General features: G+C 43.3%; 1 protein-coding gene across 1 annotated transcript in view; it reads left to right on the top strand.

Annotated features, from left to right (window-relative positions):
• Positions 1 to 24,111, top strand: part of LOC309553176 (histidine--tRNA ligase, cytoplasmic-like) — a 214,063-nt gene that overhangs the window by 57,624 nt on the left and 132,328 nt on the right. The window contains exons 4-5 of the mRNA XM_082254106.1: positions 16,340 to 16,459; positions 22,548 to 22,655. Of these exons, the coding sequence (XP_082110232.1) occupies positions 16,340 to 16,459; positions 22,548 to 22,655 (228 nt within the window). The remainder of the gene's footprint in view (positions 1 to 16,339; positions 16,460 to 22,547; positions 22,656 to 24,111) is intronic.

Below are 24,111 nucleotides of genomic sequence, written 5' to 3'. Positions count from 1 at the left end.
TAGGTTTCTTTATTTTAATAAATCGTTTTACATACATACTTCACCATGGATGGCATCTTATTTTTTACGAGGGGACTCTTGATTTAAGAATGGCCATCTCTAAGGATCTCTCCTACTAAGTGAATATACAAGGCTGTGTCTTAAAAGAAGCTGTGACTACACATAAGGATTCATGTACAATGCCAGCATACTAACGTCTTGTGGTAAGTAGGGAACCACAGGGGGAGCACCCGTCACTTTATATCTAGTGGAGCACAGAAGCACTTCCTTTTTTTTGCACTGAATGGACACTTTATTTATATATTGGAATAGCAATATACGGACACAATTTTATTATATTATATATTTATGGATCCATTGAATTGTTTGTTGGTATAATTGATTGCATTTTGTTTGCACATTTGCTTATTTTGCACATTTGCAGCCTATATTAATAGCAGTGCTGTAATATTTTGTCCTCATCACTGTAAAGGCACTAGCACTTTAATTTGCAGCAGCAGCTATATACCCACATTCACATATAAATAATTTATTAATTTATGCACATTATCTACCATAAGCGCAAGGTTATCTATCTCTGTACACACTATATAAATCCTGTATAATAATAAAAATAAGAGACTGATCAGTGTCACTAAGAATGAGCAATGCATCATCAACATATAACAATATTTTTTCCATTCTTTCCCCTCTTTCGAATCCAACTATAGAGTCTTATTGCCGAATTGCCACCGCCAAGGGTTCTATGGCCAGGGCAAACAGAACTGGTGACAGAGGACACCCCTGCCAAGTTCCTCTGTGCTGTGAATTAAAAATTTAAGACCGACCCATTAATTTGCATGCATGCCCTGGGGGTTGAGTAAAGTAGTTTGATCCCCCTAAGAAAGAGACCACCTACACCAAATAACTCTTAGACTTTCCACATGTAGAACCATTCGACACTGTCGAAGGCTTTTGCCGCATCTAGAGACAATATTGCTCTAGTGCCAGAGTTATCCAAAGAACTTGGATGTTTAACAAAAAGCCTTCTCAGGTTAATTGCCGTAGATTTAGTGGGTATAAACCCAGACTGATCAGAATGTATTAGCCATTGTATATACAGTATCTCACAAAGGTGAGTACACCCCTCACATTTTTGTAAATATTTTATTATTTATTTTCAGGTGACAACACTGAAGAAATGACACTTTTCTACAATGTAAAGTAGTGAGTGTACAGCTTGTATAACAGTGTAAATTTGCTGTTCCCTCAAAATAACTCAACACACAACCTTTAATGTCTAAACCGCTGGCAACAAAAGTGAGTACACCCCTAGGCGAAAATGTACAAATTGGGCCCAATTATCCATTTTCCCTCCCCGGTGTCATGTGACTCATTAGTGATACAAGATCTCAGGTGTGAATGGGGAGCAGGTGTGTTAAATTTGGTGCTATCACTCTCACGCTCTCATACTGGTCACTGGGAGTTCAACATGGCACCTCTTGGCTAAGAACTCTCTTGGCCAAGAGGTGAATATCCAGAGATTGTCTTTGAGAAATAGACGTATGAGTGCTGCCAGCATTTCTGCAGAGGTTGAAGGGGTGGGGGGGGGTCAGCCTGTCAGTGCTCAGACCATACGCTGCACACTGCACCAAATTGGTCTGCATCGTCCCAGAAGAAAGCCTCTTCTAAAGATGATGCACAAGAAAGACCGCAAACATTATGCTGAAGACAAGCAGACTAAGGACATGGATTACTGAAACCATGTCCTGTGGTCTGATGAGACCAAGATAAACGTATTTAGTACAGATGGTGTCAAGCGTGTGTGGCGGCAACCAGCTGAGGAGTACAAAGACAAGTGCGTCTTGCCTACAGTCAATCATGGTGGTGGGAGTGTCATGGTCTGGGGCTGCATGAGTGCTGCCAGCACTGGGGAGCTACAGTTAATTGAGGGAACCATGAATGCCAACATGAACTGTGACATACTGAAACAGAACATGATCCCCTCCCTTCAGAAACTGGGCCCCAGGGCAGTATTCCAACATGATAATGACCAACACACCTCCAAGATGACCACTGCCTTGCTAAAGAAGCTGGGGGGAAAGGTGATGGACTGCCCAAGCATGTCTCCAGACCTAAACCCTATTGAGCATCTGTGGGGCATCCTCATACAGAAGGTGGAGGAGCTCAAGGTCTTTAACATCCACCAGCTCCGTGATGTCGTCATGCAGGAGTTGAAGAGGGCTCCAGTGGCAACCTGTGAAGCTCTGGTGAACTCGATGCCCAAGAGGGTTAAGGCAGTGCTGGAAAATAAGGGTGGCCACACAAACTGTTGACACTTTGGACCCACTTTGGACATTTTTACTTAGGGGTGTACTCACTTTTGGTGCCAGCGGGTTTAGACATTGATGGCTGTGTGTTGAGTTATTTTGAGGGGACAGCAAATTTACACTGTTATACAAGCTGTACACTCACTACTTTAGCATCATTCATTCAGCTTGTTAAGGAACAAGACACATATGTTTAGTTAAGAGTCGTTAACAGTTCAGGTAATAACACATTCACGTACATCTTGTATATTTCTGATGGAAGGCCATCCATACCCGGGGCCTTGCCTGATGGTAGACCCACAACTGCTAGAACTAGTTCTTCCATAGAAATAGGAGCATTTCCTGTCTTCAGAGATTGTAAAATGTTGAGTGGGGTGATATGATACCTTGCTCTAGTAAAGATCTGGGAGATACAGGAGCTAGGATATTTGTGAACACTCTTGGTGCTGTGGCTAACCCGAAGGGCAGGGCCACAAACTGAAAATTATGGTTTCCTATCACAAAACGAGGAAAGCTTTGATGGGCCTGAAATACATGAAGATATGCATCCTTGATGTCTATGGATGCTAGAAATTCCTTTCCCTGTAGGGAGGCTATGACTGAACAAATTGACTCCATACAGAAAGAACGAACATTCAGAAACTGGTTTAAAGCTTTGAGATCCAGAATACGTCTCACATCTCCCCTTGGTTTGGAGATTATGAACAGGTTTGAGTAAAAAACCCTTGAACCATTCGTTCTCTGGAACCTCGGTTATCACCCTTTGAGCTCTCAGCTGGTCCAATGCCTGAAAGAGAGACTTTCTTTTTAGGGGATCTGACGGTTTACTTAACCTTACAAACCAAGGATGCGGGAACACCTGAAATTCCAGCTTGTATCCCTGTGAAACGGTGGAGACAATCCAGTTGTCTTGAATGGACCCCACATATACCCCTGAGAACTGCCAAAGCCTTCCCCCCCACGGGGGCAAGGGGGCAATTGCATTAGAACATGCTCACCACGCGGTGTACACCTGTACTTGAAGGCTAAGATCCCTGCGCGCACGAATAGGCCTACGCCATAGACACGCGATCAAGGCAGAGACGAACATGCAGACGCTTATGCACCAGGGCAAACACATCAAACAAATGGGGTGAGAGCAGCTTAGGCTGAATCTTGTTTGTCACAGCTGATACTGAAGTCATCAGCTTAGGGTAAGAAACAGTGTAATAACAACATGCTTTAAAACATACTTTTGCATAAACCTGCTACAATAGATGTAAATATAAGTAGAAACACACTTGGCACAAGTCTCTGTAATCCTATTAAAGGGAAGGAAACAGTGCATAAAATATTTACAATTTGCAATCTTTATCTTATAAGGTTTGTTTGCTGTGTAAATATTAAAATGGACTCACCAGTCCCGCCGCAGGAATCTGCTATAAGCAAGAATCTTCACCCATCATGGCGAGCTTTGTCTTAGAGACCTTCAAGGACTGGGTCCCCTATATAAGAGGGGCCATGACCTTGGACCTGTAGAGCACCCTGCATGGATCGCCTTTGGGGTTTGGTATTCCAAGTGTCCGAATCCCAGGGTCCAGTGCCTAAAAAGGACAGCGTTATAGAAATCTCGTATTTGCTCCCCTAGGCCCAGGTAACATCTTTTTAGTCCATTGACTGTTTTACATGGATCTGATAGCTAACCCCTTTGATCCGGTGATCTTAGATCGGGGTATGTAACATAATCTTCTTTCTTCTCCTTTAAAACATAACAAACGTGGAGCAACTCTCCACAGCGACTTTCACCTTTAGACACTGGTGAAAAAACTGAGGTACTTCCTGTGTGGGAGGGGTTTTATAGGGGGTCATCAATTCTGATTGGTTGCCAGTGTCCTTCACCTATAGATGGCTATATAACCCATATGTTATGATTAATGGCTCTGTGTCCCGTGATGTACGAAAAGAAACACCAGTTTAACCAATCAAAAAAAAAAACAATTTCCGCAAGTTTCCACTGGGGGCAAAAGAAAATAACACTGTGACTCTTGCATAGGCAGCGGTACCGCCCACCCTTTCAACATCATAGCTAGAACAATTGAGAGTAGAAACTAAGGGTATCATGTTCAATTCACCATTGGCTAATATCAATGGACTTCCCAAAACAGTAGGCTGAAAAAGATATAGGAAAACTTCGAGGCTCCGATCCCCCAGGTAGGGACATTATTTCAGGTAAAGGTCAGATGCTGGTCATTCCTGACTAGCCATGTAGTAGTAGCTTTAGGGAAATCAAAGAAAATCACTTCCTCCTGAGCAACCATGCAAAGCTTCGCTGGATATAGCATTGCATATTGAACTTGCAGGGAGCGGAGTCACCGCCTAACATCCTCAAATTGAGTCTCTCTGCATTTAGACTGCTATGGAGAAGTCTGGGAAGAACGAGCCAACGTTCGAGCCAACATTAGGATGGTATACCGGTCTTTGTAATGTAGAAGTTTCAGTTTGAATGGTTTGGGGGAATTGCCCGGGGGGACCGTGCAGGTATTCTGTGAGGCTGCTTCACTGCAAAGAATGGTTGGTGCGATTGAAAATATCCAAGAGCCATTTTTCAATAAACTCAGTTGGATGCTTCCCCTCCATCCGGTCAGGCAATCCCAGAGCCCTGACATTGTTTAGACGTGTATTTTCAAGATCATCAATATGATTGGTAATCAAAGAATCCTACGAGCAACCAATAAACGATATAATTGCTGCAAACACACCACTAACTCACACAGTGTAATCAATAATAAAGAAAAAATGCTGCACAAAAATATCATGAGCCAAAATTGAAGATAATAATTAAATATCCAATGTGTGTGTACATACACAATTATTAGGTGATATTATATAACGGTGCAGATAAAAAAAATTAATATATTAATATTGTGCCCAATGTGAAAATAAATAAATCACACATAAATAATAAATAAATTGCACATAAAAAATTTGTCCAATATATCCAAATGCAATTGGATAAGTGCTGATAAGTGGTAAACCTCTTATAAAGTGCCAATAGTGCTAAATAGATAACCAATTACTCATAAGATAAAGTTCATAATGTGCAAAAAAGTCCTTATTGAACCAGTGCAAAAATATCTGGATTCTTTAAAAGTGCAAATGATGCTGAGCAGTGCAGATGATAGAATCGCATATACGTGACCAGTGCTTCCAAAGTGACGTGGTAATGAAGTATCACAGCACACCGTGCACCCCCTTGTGAGTGGACGCTCACCTTAAAATATGCGACAGTGCTGTTGTCATAAACTGTGGGGATACAGAGAAAAGTTCAGAGGTCCAATGTGCAACGCACAAGTCCTGCTGGTGCATTTCACTAGAAGGGGCTTATTCAGAGCTTTGATGTTGGCTAACAGGCTGCATGCAATTTTACCATGACCTTATGTCAATATCTGTGTGGGTTACATGCTCATTAATATATTGTATGTGTGTTTGTGTATATATATATATATATATATATATATATATATATATATATACACAATATACAGTCATGATAATGCATTAAGGCTCGGTTCACACTATTGCGATGCGGGAAGGCTGCGAATTCGCAGCCTGTTCCCGCATCGCACACGCACCCCCGGCAGTTCACACTGCCATATGCGATCCGCTGGGGGTGTCAATGTAATCTTAACGACACCCCCAGTTTGATCGCATATCGCAGTGCGATCGTGCAGTTCGCACAGGATCGGATCGCACAAGTGTGAACCGCTGTGCGATCCGATCCTGATGCGGCAGCAAAAATGCCTCCTGTGCGTCTTTGCTGCGGGTGCGGTGCGAATTTAGCCATACAAACTGTATGGCTAAACTCGCACCGCACAGCTGATCGCATGTCATGTCGGAGCAGTGCGCTCCGACATGACATGCGAACCCGGCACACGCAGTAGTGTGAACCGGGGCTCATAGGCATTCTAATGTTTGTTTCTTTTGTTTGTTTTGGTATGACACAAAAAAGTGGAGAAACAAAAAGCCACATCTGACACATTCCACACAAAACTCCAAGAATGGACTGAACAATATTATTGGCACTTCTCAAAATTGTAAGAAATAACTGCATTTATGCTCCTGTAATTTGTATTTAAACTCACCTGTGTTCAATTAACAGGTGCTGACAATATAGAAATCACACCGGAAACCAGGTAAAATGGTGAAAAATTTACTCTTTTCTGTTGTGTGTCTCTGTGTGCCACACGGAGCATGGAAAAGAGAAAGAGCAGCAAAGAATTGTCTGAGTATTTGAGAACAGAAATTGTTGATATGTATGGACAATCTCAAGGTTACAAGTCTATCTCCAGATATCTTTGTTCCTGTGTCCACTGTGCGCAACATTGTCAAGAAGGTTACAGCCCTTGGCACTGTAGCTAATCTGGACGAAAGTGAAAAATTGATCAAAGAGTTTGCCAAAACTTACCTGAGGAAGCCAAACTCCTTTTGGGAGAATGTACTGTGGACAGACAAAACAAAATTACAGCTTTTTGGTAAAGCCTATCATTCTTCTGTTTTCAGAAAAATAAAAGAGGCCTTTAAAGAAAAGAATACAGTCCCTACAGTCAAGCATAGTGGAGGTTCACTTTACTGTGTGCATGACATTATGAAATCTAAAGACTACCAAAGAATTCTGGGGTGCAATGTAGGGCCCAGTGTCAGAAAGCTGGGTCTCTGTCATGTCATGTCATGGCACATGTCGAAAAGCACCCAGAAATGGTTCAAGATACAGCGTCCAGATCTAAATCCCATAGAGAACCTGTGGAGAGATCTCAAAACAGCAGTTGGGAAAAGGAACCCTTCCAATCTGAGAGACCTGGAGCAGTTGGCGAAAGAACAGTGGTCCAAAATTCCAGTAGAGAGGTGTAAGAAACTCATTGAAGAATACAGGAAGCGATTGATTTCAGTTTTTTTTACAAGGGGTGTGTTACCAAATATTAAATTGAGGGTGCCAATAATTTTATCCAGTCCATTTTCGGTGTCTTGCGGGGAATGTCAGATTTAGCTTTTTGTTTTCTCCACTTTTACGTGTCATGCCAATATAAACATAAGAATTCGTAAGTATTTGTAAATGCAAACATTTTCTGGGCAAAGTAGTGCATTATCTGACGGAAATGGAGGGGTGTGTGTTTGTGTGTATGTATATATGTATGTATATATATATATATATATATATATATATATATATATATATATATATATGTATATGTATGTATGTATATGTGGGTGTATGTATGTATTTATATACATACACTGTATATATTCTTTTTTTTTTTTTTTTTTTTTCAAGTATTTTGATATTTCAGAGATTTGCAGCCTTTTTACATTTTCCACTTAGTATTTTATGAATGTAAAATGTGTTCTGTAAACATAATAAAAGCCTATCAAAGAAAGCCTACTACATTAAATTCTTATGTATAGTGGATTCTTTTACAGCCATGTAGCGACATATTATTTTTTCTTTTCCAGTATTTTTAATAGTGTTATCATAAGAAAGCATACAGGGGTGGATACATACAGTGTGTTCTTCACTTTTACAACGTCAACAAAACATCACGATCTTTATATACATAAAAAGCGTGGGAACATAAAACACTACAGTACATGTTCGTTGTAGAGCCTCCCATAGGCTTTTAACATAACATTGTATTCTATATGCTATTCATGTGGAATTGTTACACTGTAAAAGTAGGAAAGGAAAGGATCGAAAAGGAAGAAAGAAAGAATAAGTAGAAAAGTGATTATACACAGCAAATAATAAGTTACCATTCCATTCTGCTAGGTTAGTGCTAAAGTCTTTTTTATTTCTCTTTCGTTCATTGACAGACACAGCTTCAGATCTTCATAACTATTGGGTTATACTGCCCCCTACAGGAGTAGGACCTTAGGCAGAAAAAAAGGAGAAGTGCCCTCCTTATTCCTGGTATGGTGAGTAGCTTTCTCCCCTCTCCCCCCTGGAGGGTTTTGGGGTGGACATGGGCCCCTCCTTAGGACGGTTGGACCCCCGGGTTCCCCTCCCTCCCGTCAGGCACCCTTCTCCCCCTCCACATATGTTGGGGTTGTTTGGGTGGTCTGGTTCACCTCCTGGGGTGGGGGCAGGGCGCTATGCTGGCGATGGGAGCCGAGGGGGGGGGGGGTTCGCCGCCGCCGACCGGACAATTGACTGTGCAGGGGGGGGGGTTGTACCTGGTGGGGGCTCTTGCCAGGGCCCTCCATCCTGACTGGGTCTGTCCTTGAGGCCTGGGTCCCTGTGAGCTTCGTGGGGCTGCTATTTTGCTGTAGCCTGTGTGTTTCTATACACGGCGGGCATGTTTGTGTAGTCCGGTGGCCATTTTGCGGTGGCTTGCCATTGAAAATAGAAGCGGCCATGACAGTGGAGCCCTGTGGGTGGCGATTTCGGCGGGGGGAGCCCCTCTTCAACCCCTGGTGCTGACTCCTGGATCCTTTCACTTCCTGATTGCCACGCAGGGAGTGCAGATTCTGTTGGTGGCTTTAGGAGCCTGTTTCTGATGGGTGGTGAGTCTGGTGGAGTTCTCTCCCTCTCTGCTGGGGATCGCTTGGTGCTTGTGCCTGGACGACCAGGTGGTGCTGCCAGCGCGGTGGGGGTTGTCCCTTGCAGTGTTTTACACTTTTTGTGGGGTCCCCTTGGTGACTGATGGAGTCTTTGGAGCACATATCCCCACCTGATTCCCTCTCTGAGGCTGTGGGACTCTCCGGGTTCTAACTATCCATCGATGCACTGATGGCGGTCCTGGAGTTCTTTGTGTCCTGGGTGGAGGTGGTCTTCGGGCGACGGGCTAGCAAAAAGTGCCCCCCTGCCTTCCCCTGCCTTATCTGTCTCATAAGATCCTGAATCTGATTTGGCTGCCAGAGACGTGGGTCACCCTGCTGGGTCTGCAACCATGCACCCAGAATCCTCTGATAGTGAGGATGATTGCTCCACGTCTGCAACCGTGCACAAAAGGCCGCTGGTGGAAAATCTGATTTTATCTGTGCATGAGACCTTGAAGATGGAGAATGCAGCTGCAACTGTGACGGAGGCGCAGGTTTCCTTTGGCATTCACAAGCCATCCAGAGCGGCAAAGGTCTTTCCCCGCCTATTTTGATAGAATTGTCGCTAAAGAGTGGGGGTGACGAAAGCATCCCCGTGGGGTCCCTAAGCGCTTCTTCTTAAGAAGTGGTCTGTTCCACCGGTGGCGGACCCTCCGGTTTCCAGATTAAACAAGGCAACCATGATTCCTGTTGAAGAATCCCCGTCCTTTTAGGATCCGGCTGAAAGGAAGGCGGAGGCTGTATCCCACAATATGTACACTCTGGCTGGTTTGGCACTGAGGTCGACATTCACCATTGCCCTGGTGTTGCAAACTTTGACCGAGTGGGCTAAGCTTTTACGATGTGACCTGGAGGGAGAACCGCTCCCCCCTGTCTTTGCTGAGCTGGCAGATCAGCTGGTCCAGGGGCTGCAGTTTGTCTGTGATGCCTCTTTGGGTGCGGCTCCCCTAGTGGCTCGCCTCTCTGTTTTGGCAGTGGTCCTTCGGCTCAAATGCTGGGCTGCGGACCAGACATCTAAAAAGGCCTTGACTGATCTTCCCTGCTTAGAGCTACCTTGGATAACATCATAAAAGGTCTCACAGGGGGGGGGGGGTGTACCTTTCTTCCACAGGCTACTAAGGGCAAGGAACCTCATCATAGACGTGGGCCTTCCTTTTCGGGTCATAAGAAGTTTTTTCGTCCCTCAGGGTCGACAGGCAAGCCGAGATCTGGCTTCTCCAGACCCGCTGACAAGGCTCCTTCAGAATTAAGGTGCGCCCTCACCCATATCGGGGGTGGGGGGACACCTTCGCTGGTTTCCGGACCCGTGGACTTCCCTGGTACAAGACAAGTGGGTCCACAATATCATTCGGTCTGGCTACAAGACAATTTTTTGCTCTTGTTCCCCGGCAAGGTTCTTTCCTTCCAACTTGCGCTTGTCCCCGGACTGCTTACAGGGTCTGTTTGGGGCGGGACAAGACCTGTTACATCAAGGGGTGTTTGTCCTGGTTCAGACTTCGGAACGTTTTCAGGGTTTTTACTCCAACCTGTTTTCAGTTCCCAGGAAGGAAGGCAAAGTGCGTCCAATCCTGGACCTCAAGGCACTGAACTGCTTTGTTCAGGTGCAGAAGTTCAGAATGGAGTCTATTCGCACAGTGGTGGCATCCCTGTGTCAGGGGGATTTCCTCACTACTATCGACATCAAGGATGCTTACCTTCACCTTCCAATATGCTGCCCCTGATTTGCCGCGGGAAAGGAACATTATCAGTTTGTGGCGTTACCCTTTGGTCCCTCCTCAGGGGTGAGACCTCCTTCACAAAAGTGTTAGCCCTGGTGCTAGCTTTGCTATGCCAATGGGGGATCGTGGTACTGGGCTACTTGGATTATCTCCTTCTGCTTCTGCTCTGGTGGAAAACCTGGAGATCACAATATGAACTCTGCGTGAGTTTGGCTGGATTCTGCATTTTTAGAAGTCTGTCCTGGTTCCATCCACAAAGCTGGACTATCTGGGCTTGACTCTGGACTTGGCCTTGGCCAGAGTGCTCCTTCCTCTGGACAAACTCCAGAAATTGCAGGCTGCAATTTGTCTCCTGCTGTCCAACAAATGGTCATCCCTCCGGACTTGCATGCGGGTGCTGGGCCTGATGGTGTCTACCATCGAGGCGGTTCCATTTGCACAGTTTTATACGAGGTCCCACCAAAGGGAGATTCTGAACAAATGGGACAAGACTCGGCAGTCTCTGGACAATCAGACCCAGCTAAGAGTCAGGGAACGAAGGAGTCCCTGATATGGTGGCATCGTTCTCCGGTTCTCCTCCCCTTGTATTGGACAGTAGTCAGCATGGATGCCAACCAGTACAATATACCTTTTATAGGAAAAAAGTGATTTTTGACTTACTTTAAAATCCATTTCTCTGATGTTCATTGACAAACTCAGCACCCACCCCTCTGTGGAGTTGTAATTCTTCTGACACTGTTTGTAACTAATACAAAAGAGGGTGCAGCGCTACAATAAAAATAAATATAAATGTACACTCAAAGGTATGCTCAACTGGGAAGTGTACATTTATATTTATTTTTATATTTATTTTTATTTTTATTGTAGCGCTGCACCCTCTTTTGTATTTTATGCTCAACTGGGATTTGATAGATTTGACCTGTACTGGTGTTCAGCAGCTTTTATTCCATTTTATTGATTATAGCGCTGAATGCGTTCCTTATTACATACTGTTTGTAACTAAACTACAGCAGAGTGAGGGAGTATACCCCCTGGGACTGCCCATGAGAGTAGCCAGACTTTTTTTCTGCCTAGTGTCCTCCTACTCCTTTGGGGGCAGTATAACCCAACAGTTATGAAGATCTAAAACTGTGTCCGTCAATGAACATCAGAGAAATAGATTTTACAGTAAGTCAAAAATCCAATTTTTCCTATGGAGGTATATTGAATCCAGAGGTCCAAAATTTTCTGATATGAGTTTTTATTTTCCAGTAACCAGGCAATAACAAGCGTAAACTGATCTGACAAGGTTTTCCAGGACCTGGCAATTCCAATCCTTGTGGCAATAAATGTGAACAATATCAGATAGTGACATGTTTTTTTTTGTAGCCAATGAATGGTGAGAGTGACTGTTTTTTTCAGATCTTTATTGATAGCAGGAAAAAAAAGCTGTAGTCTTCCCATACACTACTGAAAAAAAAATTATTTCTCTTGCTTTCAAAGATTATTGCTACCCATACATGGATCGGTAATCAGTTCAGCAGGGACTCGTTTAATTTAGGTACATATGGGCACTGTGGTTGAACAGAAGTCGATTTAACATTTGACTTCTGTTCAACTACCCTGTTGGAAAATTTCTGTTCCATTAGTGCTGCACACTATAGCCTGAATCCATGCCACAGCAGGGAGGATTCCATTATCCTTACTGAGTGGGATTGCGGGAATCAGGTCAGTTTTTTTTTTTCGTTCAAACTGTCTCATCTATGGCCAGCTTTACTCTCAATTTCTGCCTGGTGAAATCAGTGGAACCCAGATAGCTGTAAAAGCTATCCTGATCGAGGTTATAACAGTTTCCCCACTCCATAGAAAAAAAAAAAAAAATGTGGTTGGACATAAAATGTCTTTAAGTGTTTAATGGACTTTAAATGTTAAATGTCTTTAATTGTACCTACAGTACCTGTTTTGCCCCATCTTTCCCCTAAATAAAACTTTTGAATTTGAATTATTTGCTATCAATATGGATTTGATGGAGTCTACACTACCTGGCTGAAAAGTGTTTCGGTCTTACAGGGCTGTTTTGCATTTTGACACATATTGAAGGTCATGGTACTTCATTGTGTGTCCTTCATGACATGCACTAAATTACTATTGTGTTCTTGGAGGGCCAGAGGGCTAAATCATTGTCCAGGCCTTGGGTAAGACAGTTAAACCAGTCTATTATCCCTTTTATTTAAAGTGGAACTAAACTCTCTTAATCAACATTAACTGCTTTTAATCTTTAGACCCCTTTCACACAGGGCGTATCAGTTTTCATAGACTCCATTTGCTTAGTGGGGATCGCTCGGTTGATCCCCGTTGAGAAGGGCGGATGACAGGTCCATCTCTGCTCACTGTACAGAGATAGACTTGTCACAGTCCGGCTCTCCTCTTTGAGGAGATCGGATGAAAATGAACAGCCTGTCCATTTTTATCCGATCCCATCTGATCCGACCTGCTGAACAGATGGTGAACGTATCGCCATCCATCTGTTTTCAGCGGATCTTGTCCAATCGGGTGCCAGGTGGGTATCCGCTGACATCCACCTGGAATGGGGGGCCGGATCTGGTCTGCCTGAAAAACGGACAGGTGGACCTGATCAGTCTAAACGTGTGAAAGGGGCCTTTCACTGCTAGCCCTAGTAAATAAATAGGAAGTTATATTATATTTACTTGTTTTAATCTTCTATTTTTACATTTCTTCAGTTGCTTCCTGGTTTCTAGCCTGGGCCAAAATCAGGGGTCGAGTCCTGCAGGAACGCATGGGAACGGCGTCCCCGCACTATTTCCACAGCGGGAACGCAGTTCCCATTGCTCTTCCGACCTCCTGCAGGACCAGGATAGCCAGAGCTTACAGTGCAGTGCAGGCAGCCGCAGCGTCTCGCCGCTCGCGGCGCCTCTCTCTGCAAACAGGCCGGCGGAGGGGAAAGCGCACAGCGGATGACGTCACGAGCAGGAGAGTGAGCTGCCCAGCAACAAGAAACACCAGCCAGTCACAGGCCCAGCTCAGGCCTAGAGCGCGCGCGGAATGGACAGGCGTGGGCGTGGCCTGACTGGAGTGCCTTCTGCATTGAATCGATGATCGCTTGGTGAGGCGGTGAGGGAGGCGATGAGGCAAGGTGAAGGCAGCCGGCAGCAGAGACAGAGAGCAGCAGCATATCCACAGCATCCAGAAGAAGAAAACTCCAGCAGTCAGAGGAGCAGGCCGGTTTTAGCAGTGGCACTGTGACAGCCTGCCTGGGAGGTGAGTCACTGGAGCAGTGAGTCTCCACAGTCCACTCACTGCACATTTGCCTCCCATACTGTCCCTCACACACTGTAAAATTCTGTCAGCATGTCAGCCACATTGTCATTTTCAGGGGTGTGTGCTCACATACCCTTGAAAATGACAGTGTGGCTGACATGCTGACAGGATTTTACAGTGTGAGGTTGGTATGAGAGGCAAATGTGCAGTGAGTGGATTGTGGACTCTCACTGCCAGAAGAAAACTGCAGCAGTCAGAGGAGCAGGCTGCCTTTAGAAAGTGGCACTGTGGCTGTGTGGCAGCCTGCCTGTGAGTGGGAGGTGAGTCACTGGAGCAGTGAGTCTCCACAGTCCACTCACTGCACATTTGCCTCTCATACTGTCCCTCACACTGTAAAATTCTGTCAGCATGTCAACCACATTGTCATTTTCAGGGGTGTGTGACTCACACACCCCTGAAAATGACAATGTGGCTGACATGCTGACAGAATTTTACAGCTGAACTGCTCCACTTACCTTACCTGCCACTTCTAAAATCAAGGCCCCCGGGCCTGCTCCTTGTGTGCCGGCTGAGTCTGGCTCCTCTGCTGCGTGCTGCTGCCTCGCCTTACTGGTGACTCCACTGATGCTGTCTGCACACACTCTGGGCCTTCAAATGCATAAACATGAAATATTTGTGAACCGTGACCGATGCCCTTTGTCAGGAATATTTCATGTTTATGTGTTTATTTGGCCAATTTGTCACGAATGTTTCATGTTTATGCATTTGAAGGCCCAGAGCGTGTGGACAGCATCAGCGGAGTCACCGGTAAGGCGAGGCAGCAGCACGCAGCAGAGGAGCCAGACACAGCCAGCACACAAGGAGCAGGCCCGGGGACATCGATTTCAGAGGTGCCAGGTAAGTGGAGCAGTGAGTCCACTGCACATTTGCATTCTCGTGCCAGCCTCACACCCCTTACAATAAATGTTGCATTGTATTTTCTGTGAAATATATGAGTGTAAATTTTTTTTTTGGGGGGGGGGGGCGCGGGTGTATCTTGGGTGAGTTCCCACACTTTTTTCCCCAGGACTTGACCCCTGGCCAAAATGATGTTCTATATCCCAAGAGTCTTCATGGTCATTTTTTCTTTTATCTGGAGGAGGGGCTTTTTAGCTAAGCACACCCTCCTTCCAGCATGCCTGAGCTGAGGGCAGATTGATTCCAGGAAGTAAATGCCAAGTGAATCATCAGTCCTTGCTCAAAACAGCCATGGCTAGACATGTTTTTCAAAGTGATTTCTCAACAAAATAAAAGCATGCAGACATGGCTGGTTGGGTGAGTTTTCTTTGAAAAATGCAAATAAATAGCGTTTTCAGTTTGTGATCCTCAGATACTGTTTAGTACTTCCTTAAGGTAATGAATTATATTCACAGAGTCTTGGGGGTTGCAGATTGTTAAGGTTCACATACTAATCTAAAAGAAGTAAACTATCTGAAAAAAGACTTTGGGGTTGCTTACATACATATGCAAAACATACCATTCCATTGAATAAATATATGATTTTTTAAAGTGTAACTATGGGAAAAATCTAAAATATCATATATGCAGCTGTAAGCAACTAGCGTGAAAGAAACACTGTTGTAATAAAACCCTGTTTTTACAATACATGCTTACCTTACTATGTAACCTATCCTTGAAAGTCCCATCTCTGTATGATCCTACTGGTGACTGGGACCAGAGGTTCAATCCTTTTTTCCTTATATGCAATTCAAGGGATGTGGAAAGGTTACAATGGACAGCACTGAATCATAAGCTATTTACTGTGGCCAGTATAAATATCTAATTAAACATGCTGACTGAGATGAAGACTAAAATAAAAAAAAAAAAGCCCACACTGTTAATCCCTGCTGTGAAACCATCCCCCAAAGTCTTCTGGGAAATCGACACTTCCAGGAGTGTCGAACTGGTGTGCTATCCTGCATGGCTCCTTCTCCTTGTCACTGCAGGATACAATCACCACAGGACACCGTACCAAAGTGTCAGGTCCCAGCAGACTTCCGGGGATGATTCCTCAACAACAGAGCATTGTTTCAGTGGTGCAGGCAGCAGGTAAGTTAAGTATTATTTATAGTCTTCTTTTCAGGTAGGATGTTTTTTCTCATATTTATATTGGCACCAGTTTAATTAATGCTATACTGCAGCATATATTTCATTTGTAATTTAGACCATAGTTACATTTTAATGTTATTCTTTTATATTGTGCTGACATCAACCACAGAAAAGCAGCATGATGTATGCCTTAGCATAATTTAGGTAAAAGTCAGTGAAATCATGCTGCTGTCTGTCTGCATTGAACTTGCTGGAGGGTGTCCGGACTGCTCCACACATATGGACTTACCATTTGGTTGGCTAATTGATGGTAGTAAACTATGATCCATTAATTATTCAGTAAAGACTCTGCTACAACTCTGAATGTAAACTGTTTTCTTAACTCTGTATAAAAAGGTGCCTTTTACTCGCTATCTGGCTATGAATAAAATTAGCCGTATCAAACGCTACCAGATTGCTAAAGTTTACAGACGTGACAATCCAGCCCTGGGGCGCTACAGGGAGTTTTATCAGTGTGTAAGTAACAGTATATTATATTTTCTGAAATGGCTCAATTTTAAAAACCGTCTGCTCTCAATTCTTTGCTGCTTAGCATTCAAGCATTGTACAAAGTACAAAAACACTAAGCTACTCTGTCACACAGCCTGATTTCCATTGTGAACCCTGCATTAAGGGGTGACCCAACATTGGGACTTGTTTATATAACTCCTATTACTGAAGAACTGTTACATAACTAAATAGCAGCTAATAAGGGACACTGTCTCACTGTTCAACTGTCGTTTTTAAGCAAAACCCTGATACTGATTGCTTGCTAATAGCTGCCTGAAAGTTATGTGGTTATCTGAGAGTTATTTCCTTCAAAAAGTGTTATGTATTAAGCCCACTGCAGTTAGGTATAGTTATAAAATATCACTTTTGGATAGACTTACCCTCAACAGTAAATCTACGCCAATATATGATATAGTTACAGTGGGGATCGAAAGTTTGGGCACCCCAGGTAAAAATTTGTATTAATGTGCATAAAGAAGCCAAGGAAAGATGGAAAAATCTCCAAAAGGCATCAAATTACAGATTAGACATTCTTATAATATGTCAACAAAAGTTTGATTTTATTTCCATCATTTACACTTTCAAAATAACAGAAAACAAAAAAAATGGCGTCTGCAAAAGTTTGGGCACCCTGCAGAGTTAATATCTTGTACTGCCCCCTTTGGCAAGAATCACAGCTTGTAAACGCTTTTTGTAGCCAGCCAAGAGTCTTTCGATTCTTGTTTAAGGTATCTTTGTCCATTCCTCCTTACAAAAGTCTTCCAGTTCTTTGAGATTTCTGGGCTGTCTGTCACGCACTGCTCTTTTAAGGTCTATCCATAGATTTTCAATTATGTTGAGGTCAGGAGATTGTGAAGGCCATGGCAAAACCTTCAGTTTACGCCTCTTGATGTAATCCCCCGTGGATTTCGAGATGTGTTTAGGATCATTATCCATTTGTAGAAGCCATCCTCTCTTTAACTTCAGCTTTTTCACAGATGGCATCAAGTTACCATCCAAAATTTGCTGAAATTTTATTGAATCCATTTTTTCTTCTACTCGTGAGATGTTCCCTGTGCCACTGGCTGCAATACAACCCCAAAGCATGATTGATCCAACCCCATGCTTAACAGTTGGACAGAGCTTCTTTTCAGTCAATTCTGTGCCCCTTCTTCTCCAAACGTACCTTTGCTCATTCTGGCCAAAAAGTTAAATTTTAACCTCATCGGTCCACAGAACTTGTTTCCAAAATGCATCAGGCTTGTCTATATGTTCATTTGCAAAGTTCAAACGCTGATTTTTGTGGTGAGGACGTAGAAGAGGTTTTCTTCTGATGACTCTTCCATGAAGACCATATTTGTAAAAGTATCTCTTTATAGTGGAATAATGTACCACAACTCCAGTGTCTGCCAGATCTTTCTGGAGGGATCGTGCAGTCAAACGTGGGTTTTGAATTGGTTTTCTCACAATCCTACGAGCTGTTCTGTCTGATATTTTTCTTGGTCTTCCAGATCTTGCTTTAACTTCCACTGCTCCTGATGACTGCCATTTCTTAATTACATTCCGAACAGAGGATATTGACATCTGAAAACTCTTTGCTATCTTCTTATAGCCTTCTCCAGCTTTGTGAGCGTCAACTATTTTCAGTTTTCTAGACAACTGCTTAGAAGATCCCATGGTGCTGATTGTTGGGGCAAGGTCAGATTAGTCTGGACATTTATAACCTTTGAGATTGACATCACCTGGTCTTCCCAGACAATGATTGAGAACAATCCATGGCACTGGCAGGTCTCAGCCTTGCAAAGGGGGCAGTGCATGCTATAAATTCTGCAGGGTGCCCAAACGTTTGCAGACGCCATTTTTTTGTTTTCTGTAATTTTGAAAGTGTCAATGATGGAAATAAAATCTAACTTTTTTGACATATTATAAGAATGTCTAATCTGTAATTTGATGCCTTTTGGAGATTTTTCCATCTTTCCTTGGCTTCTTTATGCACATTAATACAAATTTGTACCTGGGGTGCCCAAACTTTCGATCCCCACTGTATAAGTGGAGCATTGTATGCCAAATCTGACTCTGACTTCTTCAGGCCTTAATTACTGTAGAACAGTGGTGGTCAACTTTCTTGATATAGGTGGCCTCATGTGCGTCCCCTGTCATCACCAAAGGAACGCACATAATACTGAGTAAATATTCGGTGTCAGAGACAACAGACACACAACACAATATGGTCAAAGGCTATCGGCAAGACTCAGTAGATGGTCAGAGACTATGGCCAAGCTACAAGAGATGGTTAGAGATTGCGGACATGCTACAGGACATGGTCAGAGACTATGAGTATGCTACATGAGATTGTCAGACTGCAAACATGCTAGGGGAGTGGTTGGAGCCCAGGGCCCCCCCCCCCCCCGAGGGCTGCACAAAAAGTGTCAAAGAGCTGCATGTGGGCCCTCGGGTCGCAGGATGGGCGCCAGGGCGGTAGAAGCAAGAACTCCTTGTCGCAGTGTCTGGCTATCTTGGAGTTTTGGGTGATCCCAAATACAGCCAGGAGTCTTTTTGGGAAAGATGCAACAAGTCTTTCACACCTGGATTTGGAGATCCTCTGCCATTCCTCCTTGCAGATCCTCTCCAGTTCTGTCAGGTTGGATGGTAAACGTTGGTGGACAGCCATTTTTAGGTCTCTCCAGAGATGCTCAATTGGGTTTAAGTCAGGGCTCTGGCTGGGCCATTCAACAACAGTCACGGAGTTGTTGTGAAGCCACTCCTTCGTTATTTTAGCTGTGTGCTTAGGGTCATTGTCTTGTTGGAAGGTAAACCTTCGGCCCAGTCTGAGGTCCAGAGCACTCTGGAGAAGGTTTTTGCCCAGGATATCCCTGTACTTGGCCGCATTCATCTTTCCCTCGATTGCAACCAGTCGTCCTGTCCCTGCAGCTGAAAAACACCCCCACAGCATGATGCTGCCACCACCATGCTTCACTGTTGGGACTGTATTGGACAGGTGATGAGCAGTGCCTGGTTTTCTCCACACATACCGCTTAGAATTAAGGCCAAAAAGTTCAATTTTGGTCTCCTCAGACCAGAGAATCTTATTTCTCACCATCTTGGAGTCCTTCAGGTGTTTTTTAGAAAACTCCATGCAGGCTTTCATGTGTCTTACACTGAGGAGAGGCTTCCGTCGGGCCACTCTGCCATAAAGCCCCGACTGGTGGAGGGCTGCAGTGATGGTTGACTTTCTACAACTTTCTCCCATCTCCTGACTGCATCTCTGGAGCTCAGCCACAGTGATCTTTGGGTTCTTCTTTACCTCTCTCACCAAGGCTCTTCTCCCCCGATAGCTCCGTTTGGCCGGACGGCCAGCTCTAGGAAGGGTTCTGGTCGTCTCAAACGTCTTCCATTTGAGGATTATGGAGGCCACTGTGCTCTTAGGAACCTTAAGTGCAGCAGAAATCTTTTTGTAACCTTGGCCAGATCTGTGCCTTGCCACAATTCTGTCTCTGAGCTCTTCAGGCAGTTCCTTTGACCTCATGATTCTCATTTGCTCTGACATGCATTGTGGTCTGGAAGGTCTTATATAGACAGGTGTGTGGCTTTCCTAATCAAGTCCAATCAGTATAATCAAACACAGCTGGACTCAAATGAAGGTGTAGAACCATCTCAAGGATGATCAGAAGAAATGGAAAGCACCTGAGTTAAATATATGAGTGTCACAGCAAAGGGTCTGAATACTTAGGACCATGTGATATTTCAGTTTTTGTTTTTTAATAAATCTGCAACAATGTCAACAATTCTGTGTTTTTCTGTCAGTATGGGGTGCTATGTGTACATTCATGAGGAAGAAGAATGAACTTGATTTTAGCAAATGGCTGCAATATAACAAAGAGTGAAAAATTTAAGGGGGGTCTGAATACTTTCCGTACCCACTGTAGGTAAAGGTCATTTACATGCTTCCCAAAACCTGGCTGGAAAACTCCCAGAGATAGCATTATCCTGTCCTGCCCTGTTGCTAAGATGCTCCCAGCGGATTCAAACCCCCTCCCATGCACTCTCTCTCCCCTGTTGCAGTAGTTCTGAGCTTATCAGTGCTGAAATTGAGTAGATTTTGGACCACACATGTGGGGCAGTGTTAATTTCATTAACAAAATTAGCACTATTTTAGTCAAAAAAATACGACTAAAACAATTCAAATAACCAAAATACGACTAAAACTAAAATGGCATTTTAGTCCAAAGACTATGACTAAAACTAAATCAAAATTTAACTTAACACTGGTCATATATCACAACAGCTAAATCTGTGTCTATAGTGCATGTTCAAACCTTAATACCATAAATAACATGTCAGATGTTTTACTCCTGGAGTATATCATGAGTTTGGGAATTCTGGAGAAATGCTTAAATATGCATTGCAATTAAACTATACCCATTCGGTTTTAGTCTAGACTAAAATGTACTGGTGATTTTAGTTCACTAAAATATGACTAAAACTAAAATGGCATTTTTAGTTAAAAGACTTTGACTAAATTGAAATTTGATGTCAAAATTAACCAGTTGCCGACTGCCCCATGCAGATTTACTGCGTTGGCTCGGCTGCGCATAATCACGTAGTACTACGTGATTATGTGCACGCGGCCTCTGTGGCGGTTACCGCTGACACCACGTTTCTGCTGTGATTAGACACAGCGGGAGGAGCGGCAGCGATTGCCGCCGGCCTCCTGCGATTATCAAAGAAACTGACAGATGACCCGCCTGCTTATATAAACAAACCAGGCGAGTCTTCTGTCACACAGGCAGAGAGAGATCAGGAGTTTCAGCTGAGCTGAAACCCCAATCTCTGTGTGCCTGTCACAGAGCCCTCCCCCACACAGTCAGTAAGCATATTTAGGCACACATTAACATCTTTGATCACCTCCAGTGTTAACCCCTTCCCTGCCAGTGTCATTTATACAGTAACAATGCATATTATTTAGCAATGATTACTGTAGTAATGTCACTGGTCCCCAAAAATGTCAGTTAGGGGTCCGATCTGTCCGCCGCAATGTCGCAGTCCCTCTAAAAATCGCAGATCGCCGCCATTATTAATAAAAAATAAATAAAAAGTCCAAGTTTCCAATTATTATACGCTTTTTGGGATTTTTTTTTTTTTTTTGCAAAAATATGTAGCAGAATACAAATTGGCCTAAACTGATAAAAACATTTGATTTTTTACATGTTTTTATTAGGAATGTTTTATAGCAGAAAGTAAAAAATATTGTTTTTTTTTTTTTTTTCAAAATTGTCGCTCTTTTTTTGTTTATAGCGCAAAATCTAAAAACCGCAGAGGTGATCAAATACCACCAAAAGAAAGCTATATTTGTGGGGGAAAAAGGACCAATTGTGTTTGGTTACAGCGTCGCACGACCGCACAATTTTTTGATAAAGTAACACAGTGCCGAATCCCAAAAAATGGCCTGGTCATTAAGGGGATAAAACCTTCCCGAGCTGAAGTGGTTAACACTGGTGTGGGGATTTGAGAGCTTGCTCCTGTAATGATGGGGATGAGCAATAATGGCTGGGAGGGTCTTGGCAACATCCTACCAACAAGGCAGGATGGGGGAAGTTTTTCAGCCAGGCTTCGGGAGGCATGCAAGTAGCCCTATACCTATAGCAAGGGCATTATTCAACTTAGAACGCTGCACAGTTTGTTTTTATCTACAGGAGCTCCTTCCCTGCAAAGGCAGTTTTTTGTAAGGTGAACTAACCCTTTATTGAATATTAGTGGTTCTGCAGTTGCATTTTTGCCTCTGCCTTTTACAGAAAATTGAATAAGTGTGAGGCCTTGCCCAGCATTTCTAGTGATTAGTTCATCCTAAAAACTGATGATTTGAAAATGCTGGAAAAGTAATAATATTCTTACACATTTTCTTTGTTACTGGAAAGTATTCTTCAGCTTTTCTAAATAATATTACTTACAACATGCTGGCATTATGAAAACAATGTTTGTTGTGCTCTTTAAAATGTATGAGTTTTTAAATGTGACCCCATCTATCTTGCATGGCTTGGCCTGTCTCTATTGATCCCCCTATGCATATTCATGGCAGGACTTTGACATTGCTGGACACTACGACCCCATGATCCCCGATGCCGAGTGTCTGAAGATTATGTATGAGATCCTCAGTGAGCTGGAACTGGGAGATTTTCTCATTAAGGTAAGTGCTGATCTGAAACAAATAAAACTCACACTTAATGAAATGAACTAAAACCATATGTTTCTTTGCATGGTAGGCTGTAGAAGGTTTTGCACCTTCTGCTTTTTCTGGGGAATGTGTAATTGGTGTTAAATAGAACTTTTCAGGAGTGCTCTGACACAGCATTTCGTTTGGGAAGTCTCATTATACTTCATTGCTGTCTGGAAAAACCCCCGTCTCTACAGGTGACATGATGCAATTTTCATTGTCTGGAAGAACAAAAAATGAAGAGGCTTTCTAGAATTGTACATAAGGAACTTCTCCCACAACTTTCAGACTGTTTCCATTAATTTCTGCTTTATATAGTAAGCTTTCAATGCTTTTACTGTGTCCTATTTCTAGGTTTAAAGTGCACCTGAAGTTTTTAAACTTTTAACATTTAAAGTACTGTTTAAAAAAGACACCACAAGATGCCCTATATTGCCTGTTAGCAAGACCATCCTAATTGTTGCCCCTTTCTGATTTAATTATCAGTTATCAAACCTTGCAAACCAGGTAGTGTCTGCTCTTTGGCGGGACTTTTACTTAAATGGTTACTAAATTCAGGACCCTGCATTCACTATATCTGGTATCCCACAGTACACAGAACAGGGAAGTGCAATCATTTTAGTAAATATAAACTGCTAAATAGCTTTTCTCATCAGCAGGATAAAGCAGTCTTGTGACTTCTATCAGTGTCCAGCCCAGCACTGGTCAAAGATTGTAGGAGGAGTTTTCTTTCTCTTCTTACTGTCCTATGAGAATACAGGACCCCTGACCCTCTGTCTGGAGAGTGCCGATCGGCCCTGTGCCGATCACATGTACCCTCCCAAACAAAAAAAAAATACTCTCTAGTTAAACACACCAAACTGAGCATGTACAGAGTACCTCCTAGGGCTCTGTTCTATCAGCAGATGGATTGGGGACAGTAAAAAAAAAAAAAAAGGCAGGATCAGAGAAAACAGGATCAAACTGCCTTTTTACACATTGAGGAGAATTTAACCCCTTAGGTCCCACAGTGAGTATAACAAGCATACTTTACTACATATACAGACTGATCTTACTGTTGTGGATTTAGTAACACTTTAAGGGTCCATGTAGACTGCAACTTGTAAACCGCCATTTAGGCCCCTGAACCCACCTCTATGTTGTTTTTCCTGTCCATGTACACAGGATCGTTTACAGTCATTTACAGGCAGTTGAGTTCAGTGTCGTTTTTTGTAAAGCAATTATTTGCGTTCAGGATGTTCAGAACGTGTGTTTACCGGCGTTTCAAAAGCAAGAACGCCATCACCCGCGTTTAGCGCTCGCGTTTTTTCCATTTTAAAGGGGAATCATTTTTTGACCTCTAGAAACGGTTCTGAGCGCAAACGCCCGCTAACCGCGGCATGATAACGCGACACAACGGACGTTTTAAACGTCCTTTAAATTCCAGCAT

This window comes from Pelophylax lessonae, assembly GCF_965119305.1.
Source record: "Pelophylax lessonae genome assembly, chromosome: 4".
In the NCBI taxonomy this organism is placed as follows: Eukaryota; Metazoa; Chordata; class Amphibia; order Anura; family Ranidae; genus Pelophylax; species Pelophylax lessonae.
The sequence above is the reverse complement of the archived record's forward strand: the minus strand, read 5'-3'. Positions and strand labels throughout refer to the sequence as shown.